This window comes from Rana temporaria, chromosome 4 (assembly GCF_905171775.1).
Source record: "Rana temporaria chromosome 4, aRanTem1.1, whole genome shotgun sequence".
Classification (NCBI taxonomy): domain Eukaryota; kingdom Metazoa; phylum Chordata; class Amphibia; order Anura; family Ranidae; genus Rana; species Rana temporaria.
In genome coordinates, this window is record NC_053492.1 from 369996513 (window position 1) to 370020422 (window position 23910).

Below are 23910 nucleotides of genomic sequence, written 5' to 3' on the forward strand. Positions count from 1 at the left end.
GGCACTTCAAACCTACCAAGACATGACCGTCCACCTAAACTGACAGGCCGGTCAAGGAGCGCATTAATCATAGAAGCAGTCAAGAGTCCCATGGAGGAGCTGCAGAGATCTACAGCTCAGGTGGCCTTTATGGAAGAGTGGCAATAAGAAAGCCATTGTCGAAAGAAAGCCATAAGAATTCCTTTTTGCAGTTTGCGAGAAGCCATGTGGGGGACACAGCAAACATGTGTAAGAAGGTGCTCTGGTCAGAGGAGACCAAAATTTTACTTTTTGGCCTAAGAGCAAAACGCTATGTGTGGCAGAAAACTAACACCACACATCACCCTGAACACACCATCCCCACTGTGAAACATGGTGATGGCAGCATCATGTTGTGGAGATGCGTTTCTTCAGCATGGACACGGAAGCTGGTCAGAGTTGATGGGAAGATGGATGGAGCCAAATACAGGGCAATCTTAGAAGAAAACCTGTTAGAGTCTGCAAAAGACTTGACACTGAGACAGAGGTTCACCTTCTAGCAGGACAATGACCCTAAACATACAGCCAGAGCTACGATGGAATGGTTTAGATCAAAGCATATTCATGTGTTAGAATGGTTTAAAAAGAGAGGTACGGCGCAAAAACCTGTAAACAAATATGAAACCCTGATGTTTGAACACAGAGTGTGAGTAAATAAATAAATGCACAAAGTACATAAAAATGGCCTGAGAAATCAGGCAACAAGAAATCGTAATAGATTGTGAGTAGGTCTAAGATGAATATTAATGATACCAAAGTCCAAACACAATAAGAGAAAAACAATAAATAAATGTAAGTCCAAAGAAAAATTCTCGTGTGAATCAGTGAATCATTAATGGTTAAACTCTAAATAATGTGACATCAAAAGAAATCCATGTGATTTATCCACCAGATAGGACACCCGAGTGACCCGTGTTGTAGTCTTCTTACCAGAAAAGTATGACCACAACAGCAGTCAATATGGACACAGGATTTGTTTATAGTCTCCCAGCAAGACTTAGGGTGGATCCGGTTCTTGAGTCCTGGATAAAACTTTCACATATGTCTCAGAAGGGAGGGAAAATAAAAAATCCCCATAGTGTAAAATTGCTAAAAGAAGGTGGTTTATTAAAAGTAATGCACTTACAGAAATGACGGCATTGCATGCGTTGAAATAAACATCCGCTTGTATGTGCAAGTGATCTCAGCGTCTTCTCGTGTCCTTCCGCTGTCTCTGCTTACCGTATAGGTGACGTGATGGCGTAGCAATTTTACACTATGGGGATTTTTTATTTTCTCTCCCTACTGAGACATATGTGAAAGTCTTATCCAGGACTCAAGAACCGGATCCACCCTAAGGCCCCGTACACACGACCGAGTTTCTCGGCAGAATTCAGCCAGAAACTCGATCGGAGCTGGATTCTACCGAGAAACTCGGTCGTGTGTACACTTTTCAGCGAGGAAGCCGACGAGGAACTCGTTGGGCCAAATAGAGAACATGTTCTCTATTTCCTCGTTGTTCAGTTGTTGAGATCCTCGGCGGCTTCAACACTGAATCAGACGAGGAACTCGATGTGTTTGGCACGTCGAATTCCTCGGACGTGTGTACGGGGCCTAAGTCTTACTGGGAGAATATAAACAAATCCTGTGTCCATATTGACTGCTGTTGTGGTCATACCTTTCTGGTAAGAAGACTACAACACTATGTCACTCGGGTGTCCTATCTGGTGGATAGATCACATGGATTTCTTTTGATGTCACATTATTTAGAGTTTAACCATTAATGATTCACTGATTCACACGAGAATTTTTCTTTGGACTTACATTTATTTATTGTTTTTCTCTTATTGTGTTTGGACTTTGGTATCATTAATATTCATCTAAGACCTACTCACAATCTATTACGATTTCTTGTTGCCTGATTTATCAGGCCATTTTTATGTACTTTGTGCATTTATTTATTTGCTCACACTCTGTGTTCAGACATCAGGGTTTCATATATGTTTACAGGTTTTTGCGCCGTACCTCTCTTTTTAAACTTCTCTATAAATTTGTATCTATAATTTTTGGTACTGGCAGCATTTACAAACTTTTTCTGCGCAGTGTTTTTTTCTTATAGAAATTTATTTTCTTTGAAATAGTTTTTTTATGTGTTAGAATGGCCTAGTCAAAGTCCAGACCTAAATCCATTTGGGAATCTGTGGCAAGACTTGAAAATTGCTGTTCACAGACACTCTCCATCCAATCTGATAGAGCTTCAGCTATTTTGCAAAAAAGAATGGGCAAAAATGTCACTTTTTAGATTTACAAAGATGGTAGAAACATCCCCAAAAAGACTTGCACTTGTATTTGCAGTGAAAGGTGGTTCTACAAAGGGGGGCTGAATACAAATGTACACCACACTTTTCACATATTTATTTGTAAAGAAATTTGAGAAACATTTATCATTTTCCAATTATGTGCCACTTTGTGTTGGTTTATCACATAAAATACATTTACGTTTTTGGATGTAACATGGCAAAATGTGGAAAATTTCAAGGGGTATGAATACTTTTTCAAAGCACTGTATCAGATGTCAGTCAATCAAAATGAGGGCACTGCAGTACTATGCAATGTTTGCACATGTAAAGGGAAAGTGATCAGAAAAACAACTTACAAGTCAATGTATCAAAAATTCTAATTGTGTATCCTGAAAAGCACTGAAAATTAAAAATAATTATAATATGTATAATAAAGCTTGGAACAAAAAAAATATGTACAATAAAGCAACCATTTGATCACCATCTAGTGGACAAAAGGTAGAATTAAATCACATTGGCTCATTAGAGGAAGTAAACCATCTTTTTTTTTTCTTAAATAAAAAAAAAAAAAAAAACCCTGCAAAGAGAAATGCATAATGAGCTAGTATGCATAGCATACTAGCTCAATATGAATGACTTGCCTGAGATCGAAGCCTCCGAAACACTCCTCGTTCTCCTCCGCGGCCATGTTGCCTACGAGTCCCTTCCGTGTATCGCCGCTCCGGCGCTGTGACTGGCCGGAGCGGCAATGATGTCACTCCCACGCATGCGCGTAAGACCGGCACGGTCCCCGCACATGCGCGCGGTTCTGGAATTATCCCATTGATAAAACCGGCACGCTCAGTGGCACCAAAATCTACATTTTCATACCCCAGACCTAAACAAGCAGTCAACTCCTGCAATGTCGGCCTAGCCCCAATGAAAGGGAGAATGTTCAGGTTTCCTGGAGTTCAGCTTTAATGCTGTAGTGTTAAAACCCAAGTCAGTTCTATTTTTTTATTTTTTTTTGCTGTCTGTGTAACATTAGGGAAATGTCCCCATTGGAAGATTTCTCCTTACCTCTTGCTCTGGGAACAACTCAACTAAAATGTTGTATTCCCTCTTACCTTCTTTCCTGATGTCAATGATTACCAGTACAAATAGAGGGGTGAATTTCCCCAATGGGGTCACAGACAGCAAAAACAACTTGATAGAGGGTCTACTTCTGACCACTCTATTTAACCACTTAAGGACCGGACCAATATGCTGCTAAATGACCCAAGGGGTTTTTACAATTCTGCACTGCGTCGCTTTAACAGACAATTGCGCGGTCGTGCGACGTGGCTCCCAAACAAAATTGGCGTCCTTTTTTCCCCACAAATAGAGCTTTCTTTTGGTGGTATTTGATCACCTCTGCGTTTTTTATTTTTTGCGCTATAAACAAAAGTAGAGCGACAATTTTGAAAAAAAATGCAATATTTTTTACTTTTTGCTATAATAAATATACCCCAAAAACATATATATATTTTTTTTCCTCAGTTTAGGCCGATACGTATTCTTCTACCTATTTTTGGTAAAAAAAATCGCAATAAGCGTTTATCGATTGGTTTGCGCAAAATGTATAGCGTTTACAAAATAGGGGATACTTTTATTATTTATTTATTTTTTACTACTAATGGCGGCGATCAGCGATTTTTTCCGTGACTGCGACATTATGGCGGACACTTCGGACAATTTTGACACATTTTTGGGACCATTGTCATTTTCACAGCAAAAAATGCATTTAAATTGCATTGTTTATTGTGAAAATGACAGTTGCAGTGTGGGAGTTAACCACAGGGGGCGATGTAGGAGTTAGGGTTCACCTAGTGTGTGTTTACAACTGTAGGGGGGTGTGGCTGTAGGTCTGACGTCATCGATCGAGTCTCCCTATAAAAGGGATCACACGATCGATGCAGCCGCCACAGTGAAGCATGGGGAAGCCGTGTTTACATAGGGCTCTCCCCGTTCTTCAGCTCCGGGGAGCGATCACGAGGGGGGCGGATAGAAACAAATAGCCGCGCCCTCGTCCCGGATCGCTCCTGAAGCCACGGGAACCGCCGCATGTACGGGGGGGGTCCGGATCGGACCCCCGACCCACGTCTAGGCAGGCACGTACAGGTACGTTGATGTGCCTGTCCGTGCCATTCTGCCGACTTAAATGTACATGCGGCGGTCCGGAAATGGTTAAAACAAAAAATAAAAGCTTTTTGCTAGAGTTACATTGTAATGCTTGACAAAATGCATAAAACGTGCTATGTATGCAAGCATACTGCATCTTCTTTTAATGAACTATAATAAAACAACCTTTGTTAAAAAATGCATTGCAACATCAACTTATATAAATGCATACAAAATACAATATGCATCAATGCATAAAAATGCACATATATTAGGGTCCAGTCCAGGTTTTGAATCATGTATTCGGGTTTCAGGTGGACCAGTGCAAAAATATCTGTCAAGATTGTTTAGATATGGATAAATTAACTCACTGATATGTTTGAACTTGTTTTCCAATTTTAGGAGTTATGATTTTCTTCATTGGAATGGCTATTAATATTCATAGTGACTACATATTGCGTAACTTGAGAAAACCAAGCGATTTTGGCTACAAGATTCCAGAAGGTAAAATCCCTTTCATAACAGCATATGTTACCTGATGCAGTCTGCAAAAATTTACATTCATCACCATAAAAGTCTTCTTCCAGTCTTAAAGGGTCACTAAAGGAATTTTGTTTTTTAATCTAAATAGCTTCCTTTACCTTACTGCAGTACTGGTTTCATGTCATCATTGTTTGTTTTTGCTTTGAAGTTGATGTAATTGTGCTGTGATCTCCACACTTCCTGGTTGTCTGGCTCCTTATAATCACAGTGCTGGGAGCTTTTCACGGTGGTCTAAGCTGTCATTACTGTGTGTCTAAAACTTCCCAGAACCAATCAGATTAATTTTAAAAACAAAACACTGCCCTGGATTTGTTTGTTTTTGTTCTGTGTGTCTCTCTACTTCACAGAAACATGAAGCCAGTTTAAAAGTGAAAGTGAAACTAGAGGCACATTATATGATTGATTTGTATCTACTTTTAATCATTTTTAAAGGGAATCAGTTAACTTTTATGTCTCTATAACCTGTAAACAGTCATTTCAGCAAAAAAAATGTTTTCCTTTAGTGACCCTTTAAGTAGTCCTTTGGCAGTGGTTTGTAGCCCAGGGAATGTAAAGAGGCGTGACACTACCTCATCTAACACTGCTGCCCCAGGCACTGTTCCATGAGTTCAAATAGTTTCCATTTTCACCTATGCAGGTATGTGTGTTTTTGCGTGTTTTGGTGCTTCAAATTTAGTGCAGCACAGTCATTTCAATGTGGGAAAATCACACAAGTGTGATCACCTTTTGGCTAGGTGTTTTGGGGTGCCATTAAGATTTTTTTGGCACCCCAAGGTGCATTATGGAAGGATTTCATGGTACCACTGCATGGCTGCGAAAGGGATGCAAGTTTTTTGTACGCCACGGGAATGTGCACAATTTTGCGTGGGTTCCTGCATAATACAAATAAACGTAGCCTTAGGCCCATTTACACATGTAATGCTCTCTGAAGAGTGGTCCGCGTTTTGTTTTGCTTTTCAGAAAACATTTGACAGGCAGTGAGGAGGCGTTTTACTTAAAGGAGTTGTAAAGGAAAAAATTTTTTTTGCTCAAATGACTGTTTACAGGGTATAGAGACATAATAGTTAACTGATTCCTTTAAAAAACGATTAAAAATAGATAAAAATCAATCATATAATGTACCTGTAGTTTCAGTTTCATTTTTGCATGTTATCCTGCCTCTGTGCTGTATAGAGCCATAGAGAAGTAATGGTTTGGAAAACGAAACTAGAAGCTCCCAGTACTGTGGTCCTCAGGAAACAGACAACCAGGAAGTGTCCAGAACAGAGCAGCAACGTCAGAGCAAAAACAAACAATGAGGACATGAAACCAGGACTGCAGTAAGGTAAAGGAAGCTTTCTTGACACACTCCATGGCAGCCTACGTGTGGGTTTACCCCGCTTCCTCTCCAATGCTATAGGACACCCTACCCTATAAGTTTGAGCTCACCGGTAGAGACTGTGTTCCTTTTTTGTCCTCCTCATGGACATACATCACGTTTGTTCCTGCTGGCGTCCGTTTGGAATATTTCCCGAATTTTTGGCATATAATCCATGCGGTACAGCTCAGGGCTGAGCTACGAGTGGGCCTGTGCATTTCTTTGGTAGTATATACTCCATAGAGAAGAAGGGAACTGCCGCTCCAGCTGAGTGCACTAAGCAATCAGTGTCCTCTCAGAAGCCTGGGTGCAGGCAATGCATGAAAACAAAGCTTGAAAAGAAAAAGGTGAATAACCACACTTCCAAAAATATATACCCCAGTGATGGAATGGAGGTTGCCACGGTATGCCTGAAGGTGGACGCATCAACAGCTGGCAAGGTCTGAACCTTTTTTACTTCCTCCATGGCAGTTGCCTCTGTGTTTACTTGTTTCCCTTTATTTCCTAGTACTCTCCGGTACATCTGTGTCCCCTCACGGCGCATGGAACGCATTTGCGTTCCAGGGTGCCACGGTACTTCCGGGTTGTGGGCGCTGCCGCCGCTCTGCGCATGTTCGGGGCCTCTGTGATAGTAAGGCCTGGCTCGCGCGTTCACGCAGTGGCGGGTGGTCCGGCGACCGCGCAGGCGCCGGTAGGCTGTCTTCACGGCGCAGGCGCGAGGTGTAGGGAGCGGTGACGTCACCAGGCTGGGGATTCGAAGGTCTGTCTCCTGTCAGTGCGGGAATTTTCCACAGACAGTGAGCGGTGGCTTCCCCCAAGCTGAGTCTGCACCAGGATGCCCTATATGTTTAAAAAAAATAAAATGTATAATGTTATTAGTGTATGTATATATTTTTGATATTATAAAAAAATAAAAAAATAAATAGATGTTTTTCTTCGGGATGGCTTACCTGGTCTGGGTAGCATTTACGGGTCATCCGCAGACTGTATGTATTTTTTGCTGACGTCCTGTCCAGAAGTTATGGACAGGTCACTGCCTTTATGCAGCCAGCCCTTGCGCACTGGGTACGTGCAGGCAAGGGGAGGGGGCCGAGGTTGCATTCTCAAGGGTTTGCATCTAGAAGGGGACGTAGCATTCCTCCTGCATCTAGAAGGGGACGTAGCATTCCTCCTGCATCTAGAAGGAGACGTAGCATTCCTCCTGCATCTAGAAGGAGATGTAGCATTCCTCCTGCATCTAGAAGGAGACGTAGCATTCCTCCTGCATCTAGAAGGAGACGTAGCATTCCTCCTGCATCTAGAAGGAGAAGTAGCATTCCTCCTGCAACTAGAAGGAGACGTAGCATTCCTGCTTCAACTAGAAGGAGACGTTGCATTCCTCCTGCAACTAGAAGGAGATGTTGCATTCCTCCTCCGATTCACCACACTCACTGCCATGACAGCCGCGCTGATTGCAGAGTCTGCTGGAGATATGGGACATGAGTCCCGGAAGGCAAGTCTTAATGTGACCAAGGTTATGCCCAGGTGGTTGAGGGAAAAGCAGACGGGTCCAATAAAATATTGAGTCTCTGGTGAAACATATGGTAGAGCAATCCCTTAAACAATGGGATACATCCCACACACGGAGCCAGTCTATCCTTCTACATGGCTCCTTGCTTAAATGTGGCCTAAAGGATTTTGATCCTTCCAGCCCTACGCTGCTTCTCTGGATTCTTCGGACAGAGAGTTGGAAGTTGATGAAAGGTTTCAGAGGATTTGATGTCTTTCTGGCACTAGTCAAGACGGGTAAGGAGGCCCTTGTGAGGGTAGACCATTCCATCCCCCGGCTAAGCAAGGGGGTTCTTTAAGTATCCGGGGGAAGAACACTCTTTCTCTCCTTTTTTGCTTCTTACAGGAATTAAGGATATCATCTGAGCGGAGTATGGTGGACAAGAAAACTTCTTCATCAAACAAAATATTCAGAGTATACCCCTGCAAGACAGAAGTGGAGTCTCTGGCATACTCCCAACTCATGGTTGCACTGAAGTCGCAGGGAGCAGTGGTACATGTCTGAAGGGACTGAGGTCCCCAGGGGGTATATTTCCCCCTTCCCCTCTCGTAGCAGGAGAAGGTTTGTGGCGACCAGTGTCAGTCCTGACTTGCCTAATCAGTGTATAAAATCTGAAAGAGTCAAAGGAAGACTGTCGACTACCTGTACAGCAAGACCACCGGCTATTCTCAATCGACTTAAATACTTATCTCCACGTTCCAGTGACAAAGGAGTTTCTCAAATACCTCCAGTTCCAAGTTGGACAAGTAAATCTACAGTGCGTCTCCCTTCCTGTTGAGCCGACCACCTCACCCAAGTCTTCTCAAGAATTCCTCTGGCCATAATAGCCCTCATCAGAACGAGAGGGGTTCATTGTGTCACTACTTCGACCTCCTGTTGCTGACGCAGAACAAAGGGTAGCTGCTGGTTCACAGGGAGAAGGTAGTCTCCACCTTGGCCAGCATTTGGATGGTTCATAGGTCAGGGTAAAAGGCCACCTAGGACCAATCCAGCACCTAGTGTACTCTGGAGCCCAGCTTTGTTTTTTCCTATGGTGGAAAGCACCATCCCACTCCCAGTGGGGAAGATCCCGGTTTCTCAGAAGAGAATTTTGTTATCTCTAATCTCTTCACGGCTGAGGGCCTCACAGTGCCAAAGCTTTTCGGCTCTATGGTCTCCAAGACCCCTATGGTCAAGTGGTCCCTGCAGATGTTGCATCCTTTTTTCTTTGCCAATTATGTTTCCTGCAGCTACATATGCCAAGGGGCAACGGTCAATTTAATTCTCTGGTTGGGGAGCCCTCTGCAGATCGGATCTTGCCCTAGTCAAGCTAGGTATACGTTTTCTCAACCCGGACTGGAACACCTTAGGGATTCAGGCAGCTTGGTGTGCCCTTCAGTCTTCCCTGAAGAGAGAGTCAGTATCATTAGGAGTGATCAACACCACGGTGATCTCCTATATGAAGAATCTGGGAGCACTTAGAGGGAGGTCAAGTCCATTATGTCTTTGGTCCAGAAAAACCTATCCTGCATGCCAACGGCTTACATCCCGGAGTCCAGAACGCCCCAGTGGTCTTCCTGACATGTATTCGGCTGGTCACCAACGAGTGGTCCCTTCATGTGCAGTCATTCAAGCACATTCTGCCCCTGGGAAGTCCTTCCCGAAGTGGTCCTGCTCTCTAGTCTTTACCGGCAACTTTAAGCTTAAGAGGTATTACACTCTGGATCGTGCAGCTAGGCCTCTGGAATGGATGCCATGACAGATCGATTGGTTTCTAGAAGACATACGCCTTTTTTCCTTTGATCGACTCAAATCTATGATTGCCTCAAGGTCCCATAAGAGCCAGTGAATCGTTCTACCTCAACTTTTGGACCTACCAGTCCACTAGAATTCATCCTCTGGACATAGATGAAATCTTGGGGGTATGCTTGCGAGCTACTTCCTCTGTCTCAAACACTCTGTCTAGTTGGTCGTCCTGCATGCTGGCAGTTGAGCCTCAAGCGGAATGATTGTGGCCGGGATTGTCCAGTCTGTCCAACAAGCTTATAAAGGCGAGGACCCGGTTCCTCCGGAGTCGGCAAGGGCACATTCCACTAGGCGTATATCGGTTTAATGGGCAACAGTCCAGCTTATGGTTCCAGATGTCTTCTGTAGGACGGCCTCGTGGGCCTCCATTATTACCTTTTGTCACTTTCTGTAGTGAGCCTGCTCCGTTACCTTCTATGGTCTTTTGTTTGTAAAACTTGTCGGTTGACAGGTCAAATCAAATGTATTTCTGTTCATCATACCCACCCGTGTGGATTGGCTAGTTATTTCCCACACGTAGGCTGCCATGGAGTCTGTCAGGAAAACGGAAAATGTATTATCAGTACTTACTGTCATTTTCGTTTCCTGATGGACTCCATGGCAGCCGGAGTTCCCCCCCATCGGTCTAGAGTAGGCTAGTTACGGAACACAGTCTCTACCGGTGAGCTCAAACTTATAGGGTAGGGGGTCCTATAGCATTGGAGAGGAGGCGGGGTAAACCCACACGTAGGCTGCCATGGAGTCCATCAGGAAAGGAAAATTACGGTAAGTACTAATAATACATTTTTCGTTATTTAGCTAAAAAAAAAATTCCTTTAGTGACCCTGGTTTACACTGCTGTGACCCTGGTTTACACTGCTGTGACATATCATGTGACCTGAGACACAAAGTCGCATAACAAGTCCAAAAACATTCATTTCAATATATGCCATCTTAATTGATGCTACTTAAAGGGGTTGTAAAGGTACAATTGTATTTCCCTAAATAGCTTCCTTTACCTTAGTGCAGTCCTCCTTCACTTACCTCATCCTTCCATTTTGCTTTTAAATGTCCTTATTTCTTCTGAGAAATCCTCACTTCCTGTTCTTCTGTCTGTGACTCCACACAATAATGCAAGGCTTTCTCCCTGGTGTGGAGTGTCGCGCTCGCCCCCTGCCTTGGACTACAGGAGAGTTAGGACGCCCACTAACACACATCTTCTTTCTCTATCTGCAACGTAGAGAGCATCCTGACTCTCCTGTAGTCCAAGGGAGGGGACGAGCACAACACTCCACACCAGGGAGAAAGCCTCGTATTACTGTGTGGAGTTACAGACAGAAGAACAGGAAGTGAGGATTTCTCAGAAGAAATAAGGACATTTAAAAGCAAAATCTACCTTGCAAACACACTCCTGCGTCATTCATAGACGCAGAATGTATGACTTGGCCCCGCTCCCGGTGCCCACATCATTGGAGGAGGAGGGAGCCCCACGGTGACGTCACGCGCCGCAGCCCAGACTCCCGGAAGTGGGAAAGGATACCTGTCAAAGACAGATAACCTGTTCCCCCTCCTCCCCAAAGGGTGCCAATTGTGGCAACAGAGGGGGGAGGAATTAGATGAGTGGAAGTTCCACTTTAGGGTGGAATTCTGCTTTGAGGTGAAAAAACATGAGCCTTTACATCCCCTTAAGTCTGAACCAGGCAAATTACTTGTTAGGGGTATTGTCAGTGTTTCCATATTGTGTTTATACTGTTTTAATATCAGTTGTCTTAATGTGTCTAATAGGATATCTGTCACTTTTTGAGGTTGCCAGTAAAAAATGCGACCTGCCAGTAAATTATACATGTTTAGTCAGTAAAAAATGCTGTGTGAGGTTGGCAACACCGACCTCGGATGAAAAAGTGTCTACCTTTGCCACTACTGCTTGTAGCACTTCCCCAATGCCACTATATAAGACATGGCAATGAAAAGTACAATTGGTACAGCAGCTAAGGGGTTGAGGGAGGCAGAACAAGGTAGCGGGTCAAATACAGAGCTCCCTCTTGTGCCTAATCTAAACATTTATATTATATGTTTAATATAATAATGGATAGTATGGAAATATGTCAAACATATGTTACGATTAAATAAAAAACTGCACTATTAACTCAAGATATGTGCTCACTGCACTTTATTTTAGCTTTAAAGATAAAATGTTTTGTATTTCTGGCATGTGGAATATTTTAATTTCTCTAAATTGCTGACCCCAAGGCACCCTTTAAGATTGACATTTTTCTTTTTTTTTTTGCAAAAATGTTTAAAAAATCAGTTTAGGTCTGAAGATTACATTTGTGGTCTTGAGCACCCAATAGTAACCTATGAGTGATTGAGTGACTATGTAGCTGCCTAGATCACTTTTTCTACAAAGTTCCGGAGCCTGCTTCTTAAAAACAGAAATAAACGCACAGCTGCTTAACTCCTTTGGATGTACTAGACCCAAATGAGAGTCTTACAGACACACATAAACCTCAGCACAACTGGATTTAAGTTGAAGCTCTGATTACACATGCCTTGCTCTGCACAGAATATAGACAGACAGCTAACACTGATTTTACCTTAATGAAGAACACAGCTGTGGCTGTGATTCAAAGCATCAGCTGCAAAGAGCTATTTTCATTTATATCGCAAAAAAAATTAAAAACCCAGTGGTGAACCAATACCACCAAGAAAGCTTTATTTCTTAGAAATCTCCTTGTATTTGTTTGGCCCTGGCAAACCTTCCCTATCCATCTCTCTCTCTCTATCTATCTATCTATCTATCTATCTATCTATCTATCTATCTATCTATATATATATATATTTTTTTTTTTTTTGCTTGCCATACACTTTAAGGCAGGTGTTATCAAGGCTTCTAAACTTTCTTATTTATAATAACTAGTATTTATTATTGATTTGTACACATTTTAATGTTTATTTTGTGCTAATGTATCTTAATCATTTTAGTAATGGCAGTTGTATGGAGGAACTGTTCACGAGAATGTTCCTTTTTTTTTTTTTTTACAGGAGGAATGTTCAAGTATGTGTCTGGAGCAAATTACTTTGGTGAAATTGTGGAATGGTTTGGTTACGCTTTAGCAACATGGTCTCTCCCAGGATTTGCCTTTTCATTATTTACTCTGTGTTCCATTGGACCAAGAGCCTATCATCATCACAAGTAAGACCTGGGAGTGTTTAAAAAGACTTCTTTTTATATAAAAAAGATTGAATTAAAAAAAAAAAAAAAAACTTTATCGGGCATTAACTTACTTTGTACAATGTTATTTATACCAGAAAACAGATGATAATGTGATTATGATATTTAAATGACAGGTTCACTTTATCATGGCGGCTCCCGTGCGCATGTCATCGCTTCCCCGAGCCAGTCACAGCGCCGGAGCAGCGATACCCAGAAGTCACTCCGGGTATCATGTCTTGTAGGGGTTTTTTTTCTTTCTTTTTTAAAAGAGGGTTTACTTCCTCTTTAAGGGTCCATTCACACTAGGCATAAAAAATGCTGCTTATATGGGCGTTTTTGTTCTTCAGCCTGTAGTAGCAGCTCTATGTTAGCTTATGCGTCCATGTATACTAGGGAGTATACAGGCATATTTTCAGAGGAGTATTTAGAGGCAGAAAAAAACCCATTCAGAATTGTGTTTTTGATAATAAATGCTCAACAATGTGTATAAACATGGCATTTAGGGGCATTTTTAAGTGTACATTGAGAAATTAGCAGAGGGAAATGTTTTTGAAAAGAATGTAAAAGCAAATTCTTGTTGCGTGTGTGTGTGTGTGGGTGGGGGGGGGGGGGTTGCAGTCGCCCTGTCAGAATAGAATAGCATGTGGGTAGGTGCCACGTGGAGTGGGAAAAAAGCAGAAACATATGTAACAGAAGTCCAGAAATACATAACAAGCCTGGCAGGAAGGCAACCAGGCAAAGTGTCAGTAGAAGAAGTCTTAGGGAAGCTGAAGTGTTTGTCTCAAGGAGCGGAATGTGGTCTGGCCGGTCCGTACTCAAATAGGGAGCTTTCCAAGAAGGATGCCATGTCCCTGCACTTTATTTACTTCCCTGGAATCTTTCCCTGGTGCCAGCATTATCCCTGATAGACAAGTATCTTGCCCCTACACTGGCCACTCTGCAAAATGCACGCTAAACCCGGGAGCCAGGGTCCTTAAATAGACTCTGTCTGACATAGGGCCAAGATGGCCACCATAATCACATGGGGTGCCAGCATCCAATCGGATAGTTGCCTTCCTGTGAACGAGATCACCATGCTGGAACTAGGTTCCTTTCGACGGCCTTCTCCACCTGCATTGCCGTCGCAGATAAGCGCCACCTGCTGTGGAGAAAATAGACTGCACCTGCTCTAAGCACAACAGGAGAGATTGGCGCACCAACATCACTTGTGTTGGTACAGTGGTCTGTCAGTTATTTTTCATTGCAGTGTGTAACGGTATGGGTTCGTTTTTTTTGATCAGATAGCAGACTGATTTACAAAAACTGACCAGATTCTCTCATCTTCATAATGTGGAATTGGGCCGTGTGGCCTAATTTTCCTGTGTTTGAATAGCTTTAAACATTTGGAGGAAATTAAGTGATCAGATAAAATACCAAGAGATATTAATTCTTCTGTTCAGCTGTACATTCCCTATCAGAAGCTACTCTTGTTCAAAGCTGAATCCCTTAAATTAGACTAAAATCTACCCTTGCACTGCTCCCCGACACACTTCAGCAGTAGACACTTGTTTCATCTACGGGTGCAGGATGAGGTATTTTACTTACCCTATCCCTCGGTGTGATAGGCTCCAGCACTGTTCTCTTCTACCTTAAAGTGATTGTAAACAATCTCTTTGTAAAACAACCTTTTCAGTTCAACATAGAAATAAAAGGCAAATCATTTGTGTATAGCTATAAAAAAAACATTATAAATAGCTTTTTTTCCCCTTTTTTATAAGTGATCACATACCCTCTGTTCTCAGCTACATAAGAACTAGGGGAGGAGAAACAGCAGTACACTGATCTTCCCAGTGAAAGGTTGTGCATAGGGGGTGTATTAAGATAAGTCTAATCAGGAGAGCAGGCTGAGTTCCCAGCACAGCTAAAGAACTGACAATGGTGCATTCTCCTGCTTAGCATGGTTAGTTTTTATTAGGAAAGCAGAGGGACTAGCAGGAACATCAGGGATTTCACACAAAGGAAGCAAAACGAAGAGAACAGGATACACATGGTTCAGCCAGGGCAGCCATTACACATTTTGGGGCGCCTTACACAGCTTTAGGCAGGGCCCCCCTGGAGCACAGAACCAGGGGGGGGCATATCCCCCTTACAAGTGTAATGCAAAAAAAAAAAGGGAGGGGGAAGGCTGGGCCTGTAAGGGGCCCTGGGGACCATCAGACCCCCCCTAGGTGTAATGCAAAACAATAAAAAAATCGGGAGGGGGGCCAGCCGGGCCCCTGGGGACCATCGGGCCCCTTACAGGTCTAATGCCTGTACCCCCCCTGATGGCAGCCCTGGGTTCAGCAGGCACATATCATGAATATGAAATGTTGGGTTAACAAATGCTTCAAGTTCTAGTCTGTGTCAATACATACAGAGCAGGGCTTTAAACCCTGCATTGTAAGTGGGTGTGGGAGCCGCATGCGACCATGGCAGTGTTGATCCGGTCACATTGATTGGGAGTGCCTGCCAGAGCCAAGAATGAGGTAATTATTATACTTTATACTCTTTATCTACCCCTAAACTAAATGAGCATTTAAAGCGGAAGTCCACCCTATAAAAAAAAAAATTGCATAAAAATGCTAAAAAAGAAAAAAAAATTGAAAACAAAATGTTTTACTTACCAGAACTGGCGGTTGCTAGGCAGATCTTCCTAATCTGCCTCTTCCTAGTCCTTGGCTGGTCTTCATTCTTGTCCTCCTCGCGTTGTCTTCTGGGGAATGGGGTGCGCTGTCTTCTGGGAACTGTGTGTTTCCCACAGAACAGCCACCCATTCATAAAGCGCCGCGCAACTCGCGCATGCGCACTAGGAAATAGGCAGTAAAGGCGCAAGGCTCCACTGCCTGTTTCCCTTGAGGAATGGCGGCGCCGGTGTTCTGCCAAATAAGTTTCCCCCGGCGGATAGAAACCCCCCTGCACTGCGCAGGTGCGGCGCTTGCGCAGTGCGAACCTAAACTGATCCTCCGAAAATAGCCAAAGATGTAGAGCTGATTATCATCTGTGTGCATCATTTTAAAATAGCGCCTCTTTTGTGAGTTAAATAGTTTGTGCCCATCAACACGCCCCGCTAAGACGTGTACTTTATTGCTAAAATCACCCCCACCCATTGCAGAGTAGCACTAGCATGTGTCATTGCGCAGGCGAAGTGTAGAGCTGACTCTCAGCCTCGGGGGGCCAACATCGCAGGTGCCAAGGATAGGTAAGTGTCATTATTAAAAGTCAGCAGCTACAGTGTTTGTAGCTGCTGACTTAAAAAAAAATATTGTGGCTGGAACACCGCTTTAACCCTTGCAGTGTGAGGGGGAGGGGGCAGGGCCGGTACAAGGCAGGGGCGGACGGGGCGAGTGCCCTGGGCGCTACCATTTTGCATAGGAGGGGGGCACAGTTCTGACACACAGGCAGCCGCCAGACCAGTACACTTGTTGTGTGTGTGTGTGTCATAGACTAGTAGTCAGTGGCAGTGGCACTGTACAAATTGTGTGCCGACTGGTTGCCGAGTGCGCTCCTCAACATCTGGGACGTCACCTCCTGGCTCCCTTTCCTGTTTGTTTACTCCCCCTATGGAGGAGGCGAGGTGAGAGAGGGAGGACTCAGAGCACTTAGCAGGGAGCCGTGTCTGCTGAGCTGGCAAGACAAGGACTAGTCACAATGAGCCTGCATTGTGCTACTGCAAAGAAGACTACTGAACTTGTCTAAAAAGTGAACAGAACTTTGTTAATAAAAAATGGCAGTTCAAAAAAAAAAATGTGTGTTATTTTGAGCCATGCTTGCCTTCTCTGACTAGCAAAAAAAACAAACATCAATTGCAGCCTCACTATGCCATCACATGCAGCCACTGTGCCAACACATGCAGCCACTGTGCCAACACACGCAGCCACTGTGACATTAATTGTCGCCACTGTGCCAATCACACGCAGCCACTGTGCCCATCAAACGCAGCCACTGTGACCATCAATTGCCGCCAGTGTGATCATCAATTGTTGCCAGTTTGCCCCATCAATTGCCGCCAGTGTGACCATCAATTGCCGCCAGTGTGATCATCAATTGCCGCCAGTGTGCTGCCAGTTTGCCCCATCAATTGCCACCAGTGTGCTGGTGGAGGAGGCTGACTGAGGTGACCAGCACTTTGTTAATGGAAAATGGCAGATAAAAAAAAGGTGTTTGTGTTATTTTGAGCCATGTTTTGAAACAACAATGGGGTAGATTCAGGTAGGGGAGCGCACTCTTACGGAGGCGCAGCGTACCGTTTTAATGCTACGCCTCCGTAAATTACTTGCGCTACGCTTCATTCACGAAGCAGTAGCTCCGTAATTTGCGCGGGCGCTCCGTAAAACTGGCCGGCGTAAGCGCACGTAATTTAAATGATCCCGTAGGGGGCGTGGATCATTTAAATTAGGCACGTTCCCGTGCCGAACGTAGTGCGCATGCTCCGTCGGGAAACTTTCCCGAAGTGCATTGCGGTAAATGATGTTGCAAGGACGTCATTTGCTTCAACGTGAACGTAAATGGCGTCCAGTGCCATTCACGATTCACTTACGCAAACGACGTAATTTTCAAAAATCGCGACGCCGGAACGACGGGTATACTTAGCATTGGCTGCCCCTGCTAATAGCATGAGCAGCCTTACGCAGAAACCGACGAACGCAAACGACGTAAAATGCAAACGCCGGGCGCGCGTACGGTTGTGAATCGGCGTGAGTATGCAATTTGCATACTCTACGCTGACCACTACGGGAAAACCACCTAGCGGCCAGCGTAAGAATGCAGCCTACGATACGACGGCATAAGAGCCTTATGCCAGTCATATCTTAGGCTACAGTCGGCGTATCGAGCTTTCTGAATACAGAAAAGTCGATACGCCGGCGCAAATTAGCAATTACGCTGCGTATCTATGGATACGCAGGCGTAATTGCTACCTGAATCTACCCCATTGATTCTTTCTTAAAAACGGGGGGAGCAGTTTGACATCTTCGCCCTGGGCACCAAATGGCCTTGTCCCAGCACTGGGAGGGGGCATTGCAAGGGTAGATTGTGTCTAATTCCCAAAGATCAGCTTCAAAGCTGATATTCAGGCAAAACATAATAACACAATATAATGGGAATTTAATAAGAAAAGCTTTGCACATTACCAGTGAAAAAAAAATGAGTTCACAACACCAGGCATTGTATTCCTTAGACTGCTCTAATAAAAATGATTAAAAGTTATTGAAATTACAAATTCCTCTGACCACATTGTGTCCTCCCCTCCAGGCCTACAGTAAATTATTATCTCCTACATATGACTCACTGTTCAAGCTGTAATGCAAATGTGCCAACACTCAGCAAAGGAATTCTTTGAAATAGATTATATCACCTGGCAAAGGAATCCTCCAACCAAGATTAGCTTGACAAAGAAACAAAAACAAAGCCAAACTGATTATATCAAATTGACAGAAAATTGCATTAGTAGACATTTGCTCAGAAAGTATTGTTAGTACCACTGAATAATAACAAATGCTTAGCTTAATTTGCTGAGTATTCAAGCAAAGGGCAGACATACAGTAAGTCAAAGCTGGATGTGGACGTTATCCAGGAGCATCGAGAGGGGGTCTGAAGCCCCGAATGTGACCCCGAAAAGCCCAGAGTCTCATAATGGCAGGGCTCCATTGTTAGCCCCGAGCGAGTGGCGAGCGCCGGGACCGATCTGATTCCAAGCGCCGCCGAATGTGGCCAAGTGTGGCCGAGTGTGGCCAAATGTGGCCGAGTGTGGCCGAGTGAGGCCAAGTCCTGCCGAATCGTCGAGTGCCATAGCAGGTTCCGCCTTCTGGAGCCTGCGGAACGCCTATGATGGACGTCCCACTGGTCCAATGCCGTGACCGCAGGACGTGTGACATCCATTATATGCGCTGCAGCTCCAGAAGGTGGGAATTACAATGCGGCTGCCATGCCACATCTCCGTTCGGGCAGGCGGCTCTCCTCTGGGTTCCCACAGTACACAGAACATGGAAATGCAATTATTTTAGTAAATATAAACTGCTAAATATCTTTTCTCATCAGCAGTATATATACAGTATAGAAGTCTTGTGACTTCTATCAGTGTCTGGCTGAGCACTGGTAAAACTTGTAGGAGAAGTTTACTTTCTGCTCTGACTGTCCTATGAAGCTGCAGGACCCCTGACCCTCTGCCTGGACAGTGCTGATTGGCTCTGTGCTGATCACATGCACCCTCCCAAGAAAAAAAAATCTCACTTGCAATGCACACCAAACTGAGCATGTGCAGAAAGCCCCCAAGGCTTTGAGCTATCACCAGATGGATTGGGGACAGTAAAAGAAGGGGAGGATCAGAGAAAACAGGATCATATAGCCTTTTTGCACAATACGGAGGATTAACCCCTTAGGTTCCACAGTGAGTATAACAAGCATGCTTTACTGCATATACAGACTGATGTTACTGTTGTTGTAACACTTTAAGAATAGACCTTGGTCGGATGTAAATAACACTAAGCTTTTTAGGGAACTGATGTGTTGACACATTATTGCCTTTTTAATGTGACAGGAAACCCCACAAACTAGGGGTTTCCAATAAAATGTTGACTGCTGAATCCGAATTCATTTCAAAAAGATGTATTTAATATACAAGCAAGCAGATGGCTGCAATGCTTGGAGAACATTATGTGTACATACATTCAAAAATTGTGTTCTACCCAGGCTGAGAGCATCTAACCAATTTATACATTTTCAAAGGGGGGTGGCAACTTGAGTACAATTCTTTGGTGATATCCATTGATGAACAGATGGTCATTGAACATATTGTGACAGGAAGTCAGGTAAATCTGTGGGTTTTGTCAGACGGGACATGCATTTCTGCTTTGTTTAGACAATACACAAATCGTTATTAGGCGTCGGTTGCAAAACTAGCCAGACAAGGTCTAAGGGCGTTGAAAGACTCCAGCTGTTCAGAATGAGGCAATTAAGGCCTCTATAAGTAGCCCAGAGGATTACCACTTTGTTGCTGCATCATTCCTAAGGCCCCATACACACGAGACAATATCCACTGGAAACGGTCCGCCAGACCGTTTCCAGCGGATAAATCCTCTGGTGGATTTGGATCTGATGGCTGTACACACCATCAGATCGAAATCCGCGCGGAATACATCCGCGGTGACGTGTCGCGACGCTGGAAGGTAACTACTTCCACGCATGCGTCGAATCATTACGATGCATGCGAGGGATGGGAGCGGACGGATTGATCCGGTGAGTCTGTACAGACGACCGGATCAATCCGCTGGACACGATTCAAGCGGATAGATTTCTTAGCATGCTAAGAAATTTCTATCCGCTTGAAATCGATCGGCTGGACGAATCTCCGCGGATAAATATCCGCTAGGCCGTACAGGCGACCGGATTTGTCCACTGGAACTGATCCACGGATCAATCCCAGCGGATAGATTCGGTCGTCTGTACGAGGCCTAAGGCTTTGTGAGTAGGAGAGCAGCGTACTGAAAGTCTCCTGAGGAGGTGAGGAGACCATTGATTTTTCTGTGTGATAAAAATCAAAAGACTATTGTGTTGTGCTGTATGACCAGCACTGTCTACCCAGCAGTAGGCTGTGTTAGACTTCATAGATAGGTTCCTGTGTGGAAGGTAGACGCCCAGAGTGGCTAGGGTTTATTTTATGTTTGATTTTGTTTATGCTGTTTGGATGCTTGCAATTGTTTTCCAGCAAGATGGAAAAATAAACCAAAAACGTTGTTTTCAACCGTCTTCGACTGCCAGTCTGTATAAATTCAGTGTGTGGTGAACCCATCCAAGGGGTCACACACCCCGCTACCAAGCTAACCCCTCACAATATATATATCACTTCCAGAGTTCCCTGGGATAGGGCTAAAGGTGTGAATGGCATTTGTTCAGGAACAGAATGTGAAACTGGTCACATCCTATATTTTGATACATGAAAATATAGGCTATTGAAATCAAGTCAAAATACATTGTTAATATTACCTAGCAGACACAATATATATATATATACATACAGTATACACACACAGACATATACATACGTATATATACATACATAGCAAATAAGAAACACATGCTTTGACAATCATGAATAAATGTTTGATTAAATAAATGGCTATTCCATTTACCCGATCAAATGTCTACAATATTAATAGGTAGATTCACAAAGAGTTAGGCCGGGTTATCAGTAGATAAGCCGACCTAACTCAGAATCTACGCCGACTTATGTTTAAGTGTATGCTCAAACAGAGATGAGCAAACAGAGATTGCGCCGTCCTATCTTAGATTGCAATATTTCGGATGGCCGCTGGGTGGCGCTTCCATTGCAGTCGGCGTAGAATATGTAAATGTGTAGATACGCCGCTTCACGAATGTACGCCCGGCCGACGCAGTACTTTTATGCCGTTTACGTTAGAGATAGGGGGCCAGATTCACAGAAGAAATTCGCCGGAGTATCTGCTGATACGCCGGCGTATTTTCAAATTTGCCGCGTCGTATCTTAATTTGTGATTCACAAACAAGATACGACGGCATTTGGCTAAGATCGTAGGCTTCGGATCTTAGGCTGCAATACTTTGGCCGCCGCTGGGTGGAGTTTGCGTCGTTTTCCAGCGTCGGGTATGCAAATTAGCTTTTACGGCGATCCACGAAGGTATTCGCGTGCGTTACGTCGTCGCTCGTCGGTTTTTCCCGTTGCAAAGTTAAGCCTGCTTTTTCATGGCTTAACTTTAGATGAGCCATGTTAAAGTATGGCCGTCGTTCCCGCGTCGAATTTAAATTTTTTTTTTTTGCGTAAGTACGTTACGCACGTCGCCATTCACAAACACGTCGGGGCGCCGTAATTTCGCGCAAAGCACGTCGGGAAATTTCCTAACGGAGCATGCGCAGAACGTTCGGCGCAGGAGCGCGCCTAATTTAAATGGTACACGCCCCATTTGAATTAGGCGGGCTTGCGCCGGACGTCTTTACGTTACTCCGCCGCAAGTTTATACTCAAGTGCTTTGTGAATCAAGCACTTACGAGGAAAACTTGCGGCGGTGTAACTTAAAGACGATACGTTACGCCGCCGCAGTTCTCTATGAATCTGGCCCAGGCCGCCTAAAGTTAGAGCTTAGCCCAACATGGAATATTAATGTTAAGTATGGCCGCCGTTCCCGTGTCGAAATTCGACATTTTTACGTTGTTTCCGTAAGTCGTCCGTGAATCGGGATTTAAGTAGTGTACGTCCACGTCAAAATCAATAGGCCCGTGCGGCGTACTTAGCTGCAATGCACACTGGGAAGTGTAGGCGCCCGGCGCATGCGCAGTAAAAGAAAAACGTCAAAAACGTAAGGTCAAGCCTTATTAACATAAAACACACCCCCCTTACACACATTTGAATTCGGCGCCCTTACGCTGGGTGGAGTTTGCGTCGTTTTCCAGCGTCGGGTATGCAAATTAGCTTTTACGGCGATCCACGAAGGTATTCGCGTGCGTTACGTCGTCGCTCGTCGTTTTTTCCCGTCGCAAAGTTAAGCCTGCTTTTTCATGGCTTAACTTTAGATGAGCCATGTTAAAGTATGGCCGTCGTTCCCGCGTCGAATTAAAATTTTTTTTTTTTTGCGTAAGTACGTTACGCACGTCGCCATTCACAAACACGTCGGGGCGCCGTAATTTCGCGCAAAGCACGTCGGGAAATTTCCTAACGGAGCATGCGCAGAACGTTCGGCGCAGGAGCGCGCCTAATTTAAATGGTACACGCCCCATTTGAATTAGGCGGGCTTGCGCCGGACGTCTTTACGTTACTCCGCCGCAAGTTTATACTCAAGTGCTTTGTGAATCAAGCACTTACGAGGAAAACTTGCGGCGGTGTAACTTAAAGACGATACGTTACGCCGCCGCAGTTCTCTATGAATCTGGCCCAGGCCGCCTAAAGTTAGAGCCTAGCCCAACATGGAATATTAATGTTAAGTATGGCCGCCGTTCCCGTGTCGAAATTCGACATTTTTACGTTGTTTCCGTAAGTCATCCGTGAATCGGGATTTAAGTAGTGTAGGTCCACGTCAAAATCAATAGGCCCGTGCGGCGTACTTAGCTGCAATGCACACTGGGAGATGTAGGCGCCCGGCGCATGCGCAGTACAAGAATAACGTCAAAAACGTAAGGTCAAGCCTTATTAACATAAAACACACCCCCCTTACACACATTTGAATTCGGCGCCCTTACGCCCGCCCGCTTTAGGCTACGCCACCGTAACATAGCAGGCAAGTACATTGTGAATCATGTACTTGCCTCGCTAACTTGCGGCGGCGTAGCTTAAATGCCTTAAGCTACGCCGCCGCAAAGTTGCGGCAACGTACCTGAATCTAGGCATAAAAGTGTTACTGCACCTTATTGTACTTCAGCTTGCCCCAAACCCCCTGCAGGTCTTAAACGTAACTATTACAAAACTGCGAGCAGGCAGCTCTTTATTGCAGAAGACACAGGCAATTTCTCTTCTGCACTAACAAAATTTTAACTGCCTGCTCCTAGTCTTCTCTTCTAATGGACAGAATAAAGTCATTCCACTAATGACCAATCAAGTGGCAGAAAGCCCAGCAACTGGGAGAAGCCAGGAAGAAAATCATAGTGGCCGGCGAGGGATGTAACCACCTCATCGCTGGAAGCTGGAGGTGAGTATTTCTGAGGGTTTGGTTCAGTTTTTAACTCACCTGGCCCCTTTCAGAGCTTGGAGTACAAACTTTCACGAATCGACCTGGTCACAGTGGCGTACCAACGAGTGGGCGGGGGGGCGGTCTGCCCCGGGTGCCACACATTGGGGGGTTGTCTTGCTGGCGCCGCTTAGGAAGTGTCAGACCGGCGCAGCTTATTCAGCGGTTCTGCTTCCCTTTTCGTGCATAGGGAGCTTTGACCTCTAGTAGCAGTCTCAGCAAAGATGGCGGCGGCCTGCTGAGGGGAAATGACGCATAGGGCGGCAGAAAATGCCCCCTGGAACGCATTTACAGTCCCATTTCCTGGCTCCTGTGGTTGGGTGCGTTCTACATTGCAGAAC

At 44.6% G+C, this 23910-nt stretch overlaps 1 protein-coding gene across 1 annotated transcript in view; it reads left to right on the forward strand.

Moving 5' to 3' along the window:
• The window catches only part of SRD5A2 (steroid 5 alpha-reductase 2), a 108639-nt gene that overhangs the window by 83787 nt on the left and 942 nt on the right, over positions 1 to 23910 (forward strand). Inside the window, exons 3-4 of the mRNA XM_040350937.1 lie at positions 4839 to 4940; positions 12692 to 12842. Coding sequence (XP_040206871.1) covers positions 4839 to 4940; positions 12692 to 12842 — 253 coding nt within the window. The remainder of the gene's footprint in view (positions 1 to 4838; positions 4941 to 12691; positions 12843 to 23910) is intronic.